The sequence below is a fragment of a genome, unplaced genomic scaffold (genome assembly GCF_019419815.1).
Source record: "Pyrus x bretschneideri cultivar Hongxiangsu unplaced genomic scaffold, Pyrus_bretschneideri_v1 Contig73, whole genome shotgun sequence".
Lineage (NCBI taxonomy): Eukaryota > Viridiplantae > Streptophyta > Magnoliopsida > Rosales > Rosaceae > Pyrus > Pyrus x bretschneideri.
Window position 1 is genome coordinate 1679384 of NW_025999813.1, and position 12888 is coordinate 1692271.

Consider the following 12888-nt stretch of genomic DNA (forward strand, 5'->3'; position numbering starts at 1 on the left):
ATGACTAAAATCTTCTGTTTAATGGCGAAAGATGTTAGTCCATGCATCAATGTAATCAAGGTAATTGTAATGGTTATTGAGAATGTGGACATATTGGGTATGAAGAGGTTTGGTTTTGTAAAGAAGGATTCCCCAATTTGCTTCGGTTAAGAATTGGATAATGTAAAGAGAATGGTAAAGAATCTTGTTTTCATGGGTTTTACTGTAAAGTGGCTTGATAGAGATGGACTCTGTTTCACTGAGAATGGCTTGATAATATTTCAGCGTTTTGTGTGGTGTTGTAGGGTGATAATGGAAATTAGGTGGAAAGACGGTTTTGACTAATTTTTTTGGTGCTTGTTCCTGATTGAGACCGAAAAGGATTGTAAAAAGATATTCATTGGGATTTTTCTTGACATACGGTGATGTTTTAGTATAATTGACTGGTTAATATGATGATGATTGGTATGTAGGGGTTGAATAAGGATCATATTGACTGACCAATATTGTTTGATAATTAAGACGCAGTGACTGGTAATTTGGCCTAAGGTTTCCTATTGTGGAGCCTAAGAGAGTGAAATGGCTGGTAATGGTGAATGCCAATGAAGAATCTAGGCTTGATTCTTGTTTTACTGGTGGTGGTGGTAGAGTGGTTGGAAGCTTCCTCTGATCAGGTCTACTTGCTGTCCTTCTTTCCCTGCAGAAATTCTCTGGTTAGGAAATCAAGGAAGCAATTTTGACTACCTTTGATGTTTTTGATTTCAAAATAAAAAATACTTAATATAGCTTGCCATCATGCAAAAATCTGTTTTGGATGCAATGTTTTGAACATCTTTTTGTAAAACATGTTTTGCAAATTTGCAATCGGCTCTGACTAAAAACTTTTGATTTAATAAATCATCTTGAAATTTATTAATACATAATACTATAGATAATATTTTTTTTTTCTTCTTAATAGTACTATAATTACTTTGTGCTGGATTCCATACTCCTAAATGGAAACGAACAATTTGTTCAGGAGATCTGGAAGAGATTGACTGTTTGAGAATACTCTCATAACCAATTTCAAGGGCATCAGTTTCAACAATTTTGAAGGAATTAGGAGTTGGAATGCCAAGACAGGGTAAAGTCTTAACATGTAATTTGATTTGTTTGACTATGGAAGTATAAGTATCGGACCATGATGAGGGATTTTCTTTTAGACGATCAAATAAAGGTTTGCATTGTTCTCTAAGATGTGGATAAAATTCTGCAACATAATTTAAGCATCCTAAAAATCTTTGTAACTGGGTTTTATCAATGATTTCATCTGGGAACTTATTTACAAACTAAATTACTCTATCTATTGGCTGAATGGTTGACTGATGGATATTTTATCCTAAAAACCTAATTTTGGTCTGGAACAACTTAATTTTGGTTGCTGAGACAACTAATCCATTTGACTTGATTATCCTAGCAAACATATTTAAGTGTTTCCAATGCTCATTTATCGATTTGGAATAAATGAGAACATCGTCAATATAAACAATTGAGAAATGACTGTATTGATTCAATATTTCATTCATGATGTTCTGAAATTCGCTGGGTGCGTTTTTAAGGCCGAATGACATTACATTCCATTCATAATGACCGAAAGGAGTGACAAATGCAGTTTTGTATTTTTCATCCCCATGAATTTGAAATATGCCAAAATCCAAACTTTATGTCGAATTTTGAGAAGATTACAGCTTGACTAAGTCTCTCAATTAAGTCCTTTTTGTTAGGCATTTGATATTGTATCCATTCCAAGACTTCATTAAGAGGTTTTCTATTAATGACTAACCTGGGAGTTCTTCTTTCTAATTAAGCATTTTTCTAGACATAAAAAGCAGCACAAGACCAGGGTGATTTACTTTTCCTAATTATTCCTTTATTGAGAAGTTCTTGAATTTCTGTTTTGCAGAATTCCATAACTTCTTTACTCATTTGGATTGGTCTGGCTTTTGTTGGTATTTTCTTTCATTAAATTCCTTATTGTAAGGAAGTTTAACAATGTGTTGTTTTCTGTGCCAAAAAGCGTTAGGAATATTAGAACAAACTTCATTAACAAATTGCATTTGAAAGTTGTTAATGCTTTGTAACAAAGATTTATTTGTTAATTGTTCTTCAATTCTTTTGTAGTTAATTTCTTCTTTTAAGAACTTAACTTGTTGTGATTTTTGGTAACTAGATTGATGGTTTTTGAGATGCTATCTTTTTGTAATTGTCTTAATTTTTTGAGATTTGTTTCTGTGCAGAACTCAAATGTGATTTTTTCGTCCTAACATTCTAGTGGTTATACGGTCATGGTGCACCTTAAAAGGATATAGGAGAGCTATGAAAGGGAGCCCTAGAATGACTAGGTCTGAAATGTTTCTTATTAAAACAAATAGGGTTTTAAAACAAACATTGTTTTGTCAAGCATGAGCTTTTGGAATTTCATATTTGAATTGCATTGGGGACTGGTTTGCTGCACTAAGGATTTCTGTTGATTTATGAAAATACTTAGTGGGAATTAAACCTTCTTGAATACAATTCAAGTCCTCACCTGAGTCAATTAAGGCAATTGTTTCTAACTGGAAGTCTTTAATTATTATTTTTATTTTAGAATACCATTTTTGGATCCTAATTTTTTGTAGTAATCCTAAAACTAGATTTTCTGTTGGATTTTCTATAGACTTGGATTCTGATTCTTGGTCTGAGGAAGAATTATTGTGTTCTTCATCATTATTACTAAGGAGTGCTTGTGTTCGGATACTACTGAGATGCGAGCGAATTTTTATGTTTTCTGATTTTTAAGGACTTAATTTCTTCCTTAATTTTGTTGACTTCTCTTTCCAGGTCTTTGACCTTAATTTCTTTCTTAGCCTTATTAAACCTTTCCAGAGTTGTGCTAAGACAGATTTTTGGGGTTACTTATGGTTGACTAGTACTGGCTTCTTCTTACGAGACTAATTTCTTAAGCTTTTTTAAATCAAATGATTTTAATTCAGGGTCATCTACTTTACTGATTAACTCAATAAGAAGATCTTCTTGTTCTTCTTGTTTATTGAGGACTGAAATCTTTTTACAACAAGCATCTGTAGACCCTATCGTAATGTCGAGGGATGAAAGACTACTTGAGGAATTACTAGAAGAGGATGAATTAAAATCTAAACCGTCTTTAGATTAACTATGGTATATGTCTCTTAATTCTAAGACTTGAAGTAGCTAGGTCTTCTCTTCCTTAGAGATTTTCAACTGATTGATTGTTTTCTTGACTCTACATTTGTTCGCATAATAACCGAATTTGCCACACTTGTAGCAATTTTCTTTTTGTTCTTGGTTTTTGGAGTGGAATTTTCCTGAGGGTTTCCTCTTCCACTTGCTAGACTTCGGTTTCTCGTAAAATTTATTTGTTTCAAAATTCTTATTTTTGAATTTGTTATATTTGGAATGTCTCCTACTGGAGTACCTATTTGGGTACCTATTGTAGGCTTCTAATTTTTTCTTTTTGTTGGATGGAGCAATAAGAGGTAATCTATATTGTTCGCAAAATGTTCCTAATTCGTATTTGGCTACTAACTTGTCTTTGTTGATTTGTTTTGCAATTTTCATATCAATACACATTTTCAATCCTTCTTTCTGGATAATATTAATAATATTTCCATAAGTAAGGGTATGATATGGTATGATACATTCTTCATTAATTAAAACATTTCTGATTTTATGGGCAAATAGATTTGGTAATCCATTAATGATTTTTTTTTTCCAAAATGGTTGATTACTATCTTCTCTAAGCATAACTCTGGACATGAAAACATCTTTGTACCACCTAAAATTGGTTAGGGTTGGACGTCTTAAGTTACTCAGTTGGTCATGAATTCTAGAGGTAACATTATTGGGTATCCCTATGAAGTGTTCTATGATTGTGAAGAGTAGGGTGTCGACTGCATCTGGAACTCCTCTTTCAATACGTTCATAAAAAATAGGTGTTCCTTCTTCATCTCTTTTGACTACATTTTTTTATTTCATTTTTGGATTGTTCAGTAAAATGTTTTTCCCACTAAGAATGGAGCATTCCTGTAAATCCAGTGACCAAAAGGTCAACAACTTGGGCTTCACTAAGGTTATGATTGGTAATATAACTATTAGCAACCATGAAGATATGTTGTGGTTTATTTAGAAGTTCTTGTTCTGATGATCCATCTATGTTCCATTTATAGAGTTTATCAGCTGACACTGAGAATTGGTTTTGAATTTTTCTTTCCTCAAATTGAATATCCGAAGATGTTGGCCATGGATACGAGTTTTTGGTAAGAGTTGTTGGGTTGACTTTTTTATTTGTGATTCATTTTAGTTCAAGATTTTGAAAAGCTTCTTCTACTTTCTTAACTGAATTCGTTTCACTTTCACCTTCTGAATCCCATAATGCAAAAGTTGTTTCTTCTTGAGATTCTTGTGGATGACGCAAGATATTTGTGGAGCCAAAAATAATCAAGAGGCAACACGTGGATTTTTGGGGTTAAAAGGAAAAAATTACCCTCGAGGCACATTGGGATTTCTACGCTCGAGCAGCGGGCAATCATCCTTCAATCAAGTCAAAAAGTGCCCAAAATAGGTATTTATTTATAATCTATTTCATCCATCCTCATCAAATATTCTCCACAAGGTAACCCCTAAATCATTCCTTTTTTATTATATTAATTAGCTAATTTATTTATTTATTATCCAATTAATTTGCTAATTAACCATACATCATGAACTTTACCCACAAAGCCATCCAAGTGGCCGGTCTGTCTCCACCCAAAGGGGCCGACCACACTCTTATATAAACACCCTCATTCTCTCCAAAACTCAATTCCAATTCTTTTGTTAATTCTCTAAATTCTCCAAACACTTTTCCCTCAAATTTCTAGCTTTGACATCAGAGGTTTTTGGGCTAAAGCGCCCCCCAACCAAATTCATCGTGGTCGCATGAGGCTCTTGGCCTTGACCTAAAGTGTTATTTGTTTTGTAGGTGCAATTTTGTCCAAAAGCAAGGAGGAAGAAATTTTCATCCGCAACATTGACTATTTTTTCTTGTTTTAATTCTTGTAACATTTGATCTATTTTTTTACTTATGGAAATTGTTTTCAAAGCGGTTGTGCTAGAGGAAGATTCTCGGAAGTTGACTAAGGATTTTTCCTTAATTGTTGGTTTGGGATATGAAAGTCTGTCTGTTTTGGTTTCTATTTTATCTAGCTGTTTTCCTATGGTGTGTAGACTCTGGTTTGTGAAATTGTTTTGTTCAATGATTGGCTTGACTCCTGCATCTTCTTTGGGAAGTTTGAAAAGAGTGGCTGGTACTCGTGTGTTTGTAGTTGTGATTAAAATTGTTTCTTGTGGGGGGTGACTAGAGGAGATTATGATTTTGTCTTCTTTGGTGATGACTTCTAACTTCTTTTTAGACTTGTAATGTTTTTCAACGAAATCAAAGAAAAATATTTCAAATTTGTATTTTGTCATGAAATTGGATCTTTTATTGTAAATGTCCAATTTTTGTTCTTTTGTATATTTTTCCCTAAAGATGTTTCTTCTAGGAATGTTTTCTATTACTTCGATGTCAGCATTGAGTTTTTTCCATCTAATTTTGAATGGTTTGTTTAGGACTAACAGTTGGTGGTTGACTTGATTTGCTTCAAAATCAGATTCTGTTGGGGAGGTTTGTTCACCTTGATTTTGGGTGTTAGGTTGGTATTGTGGATGAGTAACCTAAGAGATTGTTTCTATTGACTTTAGCTTCATGTTGATCAAATCATTAATTAATTCTTGTTAGGTAACTATTGAGCTAGTTTCTATTGATTTTAATTTCTTATTGACCAGGGAATTGATCAGATCTTGATCTCGACCCACCATATCGACTGATGTGGATCTAGAAAAAAAAGTTTCTATCTGGCTCTAAAGACTTGTGTGACTGAGCTAACTCATGTAAATGGACACTAGATTTTCTAGTTGGAGGGTTGAAGTTGATTTTAACTGTTCCATTAATGACTAAGCTATTTTGTATGCTTACTGGTTTGCTTTCATTGATCAAGCACCAATCTGAAGTAGAATGATATCTAACCATTTGATGGTTCTGGGTATTTTGATGTTGGCATTTCCGTAATGAGTTTGTATCAAAAGTGTATGGTCTCTAGGACTTTCGACTAAAGCATGGAAAGTCATATATTGTTTCTGTGACTTTGTAATAGACTGTGAAAATTAAAGCTAATGGCTGGACTCCTTCAAGGACTTGATACCCTGAAGTTTTTATGTTTAATGCAAGTGCTTTCAAATGTGTGGGGATCAGAAAGACTTATTGTGAGATCTGGAAACAATCAAAATGAATTGGTTTGTTGTAAAGACTTGACTCAATCATTCCAAGATTGCTATCACTAAAGTTAGTGAATCTTGCATCTCGAAGACATAACAAAATAGAGGTATTGAGGCCTCTTCTTGTTAAGGGCTTGACTGCTGTTTGGACTAGACCTATGTGAATGTAATTGTAACCATCTTTTCTATGAGTTTTAATTTGTTCTGGTGTGAATAACTGACAAGTTTCATGTTCTTTACTAAGAACATAAGCTTTTTCAACTGTTTTGACGTGATGTTCACTTCTAAAAGAGGTTACTGACCATTTCTTTTTGTAAATGTTTTTACTAGAAACCTTGGGGATATTTCAATCTCCAAAGTCAACACTGTCATCTATTTGATATTCTAATTTTTGTTATTCATTTACTATGTCTGGAATTCTACTTAAACTGGATCTGGAGCTAGTGCTGGCCATTGAATTAGATCTAAATAATCTACTCATAATGCTCGAAATGCAGGTTTTCAATATACAAAAATCTTACTGGCTTTACCTTCGTCGCGTATTTGCTAAACTCTCTCCGTTCATGCGATCCCCTTATGCCATTCCTATGGACTTATTATTTGGAACACGCCTTACTGTTTGGGTTGAGAGTAAACAATCATACTTAGAAGGTTAACAAATATGATAAACTGTAAATGAAAGTTGAAAGATGAACAGAATCTAGTGACTATATATATATATATATATGTTGGGTCCGGTTCTACCCTCAAATTGGAACCAGAACCGAAAAATATTACTTGTTCGGCTCGATTCATGCCAGTTCATGATTAGAATAATAAATCATTTGAATCTAGCAAACATATATTTAAAGCACATACAAAAGTCAAAGGATTTTTATAGTAAAAGATAGTAATTGGATCTTGCAACGAAGAACATGCATGAACAATCATAAAGAATGATGAACCACAATAGAAGAATATTTAAAAATTTAATGGCACCAAAACTTTACAAAGTTAATATATATTATTCATATCAACCATTCATAATTCACAAAACACAAACACATAACTAACAAATTTAGCTCACCAAACCCATTTTGCTTATTAATTTAACAATATAGTTAAAACACTCTTATTAAGAAACTTGGCCAAACAATTCAAATTCACAAAAAAAATTCCAATTAATTATTTATATTCATGGTTCAATTCGGCTCTAAGTGGTTCCGCCAACATGAAAATCGGAATCAGAACTAGTATGAACAGTTCGGTTCGGTTCTTAAACTGATGGGCGACAAAAGGTAACTCACCTTCAGCAAATAAGACTTTTCAAGGGTAGGGATAAGTAAATAATTGGTGACTCACTATCCTCCGATAGCCATCACTAGAAGGCAAAACTTGGATAGTCGGGCTAAGTGGTCTATAAAAGCAGTAAGGGATACCAAAGACAAGGACACTCAACTTATCAATCAAAAGACATCCAACTTTGCTCTCAAGCAAGAAACCATAAAGCTTCATTTTGTCCAGACTTTACCCTTTTTTAGTCATAGTCCTTCATAGAAAGTCATATTTTGTCTAGTTTAGAAGCTCTGCTACCTTCCCCCAATGTTGTAGTATCAATTCCCTTTAGTAAATCATATTTACATCCCATTCTCCAGAGATTACAACCATTGTAAAACACAAAGAGAAGTGGTTGCAAGAGGATGAACCTTGCCTGACAAGGTTATAATCTTGCCCGAGTCTCTTTTGTTCGCATTTATATAAAGTAGATTTGCTGTTTAATGTATCTTCCATTATGTTTTAAATCAGTATTCAATTGCTTTCGTTCAAAGTTTCATCTATGATCAAATTTGGCTAAACTAATGAACTGTGCTTCTTTAAAATTAATTGTAATCAAAGAAATGGTTGGAAGGCTCATGAACCCCCTTCATTTTGGACATACAATATTATGAGTAAAAGCAAGGAGGAAGAAATTTGCATCCACAAATTGGTGCTTTCTTTGAGAGTTGAGTCACACGCTCATAGAAGACTCTCGCATCTAAGAAAAGTACAATGGCAAGAGATTTGGAAACCTCGACGAACGGAAATTCTAACGTTCAAGGATTAGGACCGCGGCGATCTACAAGGCTAAACATAGTGATGAGTAGAGCAGCAACCCCACGAGGCTCTACCTTGGCAACCACCACAGTGGCCACCCACGACAAGGTTCATGGCGCTACAACCACAACTCGAGCCGTGCCACTTCAACCTTCAAGGGCCCAAACCTTAGCTGAGCTAGCCCGTGCCACCCAAACCCAACGCAAGCCCAATGCATTACCAAGCCAAGCTTAAGCCTCGCACCTACGTGCGCCACACGCTAAGCAACCCATTCTTGTGCCTAACCTGCTCCTGAGGTTTCCCAAGCAACCCAAGCCTGCCTAAGATTAGCTCAACCATCCCGGCTTCAAATTTTAGGACGTCCGATCAAACCGAGGGTAATTTTTACCATATTTCTCCATTGATTTGACATTTTCCAACTTAAATCTTGTGCCTGGAGTCTACCACCCTTCCACTACTCAAGGAGGTGCATTCTTTCGAAGCTCTTCCAATCCGAATAGTGAACGACACTTGTCTCGACAAGTCATAGAGTTGACGAGTGCCCTTGCATAACAAATAACCTTGGTGAATCAACTTTTGCAGTGCATCGATATCCAATGTGCCCCAAACGAGGTGTCTCGAAATAGGACAGGGGCAAATGAGGAACGTCTCCAGCAGTGTCCTGGCAAGCAGCTATTCGACCAGGCACGAATTGAGCATTCAGGCAGCGTACACTCTCGATTAGGCCCCCGAGATAGCGTATACTCCTTTCTTAGTTTGCGGATGAGCGTGCACTCTTGACTAGGCCTACAAATAAGCAAACACTCACCGTTGGGGCCACATTCCGATAATCAATATGAGCAGCCTTCCAGGTGAAGCGTTCATTCGCAGTTAGGCCCGTAAGGAGCATCCTCCACATTATATCGGAGTAGGCAACATGACGGATGAAAAGAAGCAGTCACTTAATCCAGCTCAAGTTTGACTAGCAGCATACAAAGAATTCATTCGCCTACCAAGAATGTACCACATGCATCGCCACCGTGGCATGGACGAGCCGAGCATGTAGAAGAGCAGCTTAGACTAGCAGGTCAAGACCAAGGGCAGTCGAGAGCTCTACTACCCTAACAAAGAAAAATTCAGGAAAAGGTGGAGAGGCTCTTAAACATTTGATTGCGTGATTTCCAAAGCAATGAGGTGGCCGATGAAGCGTTACAACGGGACATGACCAACATGAGCAGGTCACCATTCACGGACGAGATTGAGCAAGCAAAGCCTCCAAGCAAGTTTAGCATGCCCCATTTCACATTTTTCAAAAGAGATGGAGATCCAGAAAGGCACTTGAAGCACTATCGAAGCACGATGGTCCTTTATTGGAACAACAATGCCCTTATGTGCAAAATATTCGCCACCAACTTACAAGGCGAGGCACAAGATTGGTTTCACACCTTGCTACCACGATCCATCTGGAGTTTTGATGATATTTCTTTGGTTTTCACCAAAGAATACTCATTCCACCACTCGATTAAGAAAAAGTCCGACCACTTGTTCAACATGAAGAAGAACTTAAAAAAGTCGCTATATCACTATGTGAAGTGGTTCAAAGCAGAGAAGGCGAAGATAGTCAAATGCAACGACTCAATAGCAAGTGCAACCTTCCAAAAAGGATTCCCAGTAGATCACCCACTGTTCGAAGAATTGATCAGGAAAGAAAATCTAACTTTGGCAGACTCTTTTGCTTTGGCAGAGAAGCATGCACTTGCTGGAAGCCGAATTCATAGAAGAGGTAGCACACTCAGCATGGCTTGCCAACGTCATGCCAGTCGTGAAGAAAGAGAAGGGCAAATGGAGGGTTTGTGCAGACTACACCGACCTTAACAAAGCATACCCAGAAGATCCTTATTCGCTTCCCCGAATCAATCTACCAGTAGATTCAACTTCTAGGAACCAACTGCTCAGCTTCTTGGACACATACTTCAGCTACAACCAAATAGCCATGTACGAGCCCGACAAGGAGAAAACTGCGTTCGTGATTGAGTGAGGCACCTACTGCTACAAGGTCATGCCCTTTGGCCTTAAGAACGTGAGAGCCACTTACCAAAGATTAGTAAACATGATGTTTAAGAAGCAAATTGGGGTAACCATAGAGGTTTATGTCAAGGATATCATGGTAAAGGACAAGCAGCGATCAGACCACATCCACAACCTGGCGGAAACTTTCAACATCCTTAGAAAGTACAAGATGAAGCTTAACCCCACCAAATGCACATTCGGAGTATCTTTAGGCAAATTCTTAGGGTACCTAGTACCCCAACGAGGAATCGAAGCACATTTTAAGCAAATCCGAGCGATCCTAGAGATGAAATTTCCCATTATCTTGAACGAGATCCAAAGCTTCATCGGACGAGCAGCTGCCGTTAATTGCTTTCTTTCACAATCCACCGATCGATGCAAGCCCTTTTTCAAGGCTATCAAGAGGGCACAACGAGCCAAATGAGATGAAGAGTGCGAAAGAGCTTTCCAAGACCTAAATAAGTACCTCACATCACCTCATTTACCATCCAAGCTAGAAGCAGCGGAGGATTTATACATCTACTTGGCCGTCTCATAAGTAGCAGTGAGTTCTGCTTTCATAAGAGAAGAGTTGCGGGCCCAACTGCCAGTATTCTACACTTCTAAAGCTCTTCTCGATGCGGAAACTAGATAAGATCGAAAAATTAATTTTGGCACTAGTTGATGCGGCTTAGAAACTTAGACCATACTTTCAAGCTCATACAGTCATTGTCATGACTCAATATCCTCTACGATCAATCTTACATCATCTGGACGCTTCTCAACAAGTGATGAAGTGGGCGTTGGAACTTGGCCCATACAGTTTAGTTTTCCAACCCCGACGAAGATAAAAGCCCAAGCCTTGGAGGATTTCATTACGGAATTTACACGTAGTCTAGGCGACGCAACAGAGCGGCCCAACAACACCCCAAAAGCAGCTGAGTACACCTTAGTCGCGCCTGCTCCCTCCAATGGAGACTTCTGGCATTTGTATGTCGACGGCACATCCAACTACAAAGGTTCAGGAGTAGGCGTGGTCCTTGCCACCCCAGACGGTTCAATGCTCGAGCAGGTGATCACTCTAGGCTTCAAAGAATCCAACAATGAAAAAGAGTATAAGGCTCTACTAGCAGGTCTTTGAATGGCAAAAGACTTGGAAGTGAAGAAGCTCGCAATTCATTCTGATTCTCATCTAATCACCAACCAGACTACTGAAGAGTACCCGACAAAACATCCAAGGATGGCATAATACCTAGAAAAGGTACGCAAGCAGCTTGAGGCATTTCAGATTTACACTCTCACTCAAGTTCTACGGGTAGACAACGTCCACATGGATGCGTTAACCAGCCTAGGCACCGCCTTCGACCACCAACTCAAATGCTCTATTCTGGTGGAGTATCTAGACAAGCCAGGCATAGAAGCAGAGCCGGCAATTGAGGTGTCACAGGTTAGTATAATTGCCAACTGGCAAAGTTCTATTGTAGACTACCTGGTCAACGGCACAATCCTCACGGAAAGGTTGGAGTCTAGAAAGCCCTAAATAAAGGTAGCACGCTACTACATTTGGAATGGCATTCTCACATGAAGATCCCACACCGGAACACATCTCCATTGCCTAGTGCCTTTCGATAACTTGAAGATTATAAGCTCAATCTATGAAGGCGTTTGTGGAAACCACTCCAGAGGTCGATCCTTAACACAGAAGGCTTTTAACGGATGCTACTATTGGCCTACCATGCATCAAGATGCTAAGGAGTTAGTACAAAAGTGCGACCGCTACCAACGTTACAACCTGGTACCAGCATTTCCTGCCAGCGAACTACACTCGTAGACGAGTCCTAGGCCGTTCATGCAGTGGGCAATCGATCTGGTAAGACCTATACCGCCTCCTACTGGAAGCAAAAGCATGATGATTGTGGCAACCGATTACTTCACCAAATGGGTAAAAGCAGATCCCATGACGACCACGGCTCAGACAGACATAGAGCGCTTTATATGGAGGAACATCATTTGCCAATTTGGCATCCCTCAGTCTATCATCACCGACAACGGCCCGCAATTTGTGGGCAAAAATTAGGTGAAGTTCTTCCAAACGTATGGCATCAAGCAGCACATGTCCACGCCAAGCATCCAACAAGACGATCCTCGACTGCCTCTAGAAATCCATCATCAATAAGAAGGGAAAATGGCCAGATGAACTCCCCGGATGTTTATAGGTATATCGCACCACCAAAAGACTAGCAACCGGTGAGACTCTTTTCTCTGTGGCATTTGGTTTGGGAGTAATCATTCCTCCCAACATTATTGTGCCAAGAATCAACACTATATTGCTAAGCATTGAGTAAAATAGTAAGAAGATGGCCACAACTTTAGATCTGGCAAAGGAGAAGCACGAGCAGACCATCAGCCTCATCATAGTCTACCAGTAACAGTTCCTCTCCAACTACAATAAAAGGG

The 12888-nt window shown here is 37.9% G+C and overlaps 1 protein-coding gene across 1 annotated transcript; it reads left to right on the forward strand.

Annotated features, from left to right (window-relative positions):
- The first annotated feature begins 9603 nt into the window (after window positions 1-9603).
- Window positions 9604-10420, forward strand: LOC125472775. The gene is made up of 2 exons (XM_048574599.1): window positions 9604-10053; window positions 10127-10420. The coding sequence occupies exons 1-2, from the start codon at window positions 9604-9606 to the stop codon at window positions 10418-10420; spliced, it is 744 nt and encodes a 247-aa protein (XP_048430556.1).
- The last annotated feature ends 2468 nt before the right edge of the window (window positions 10421-12888 follow it).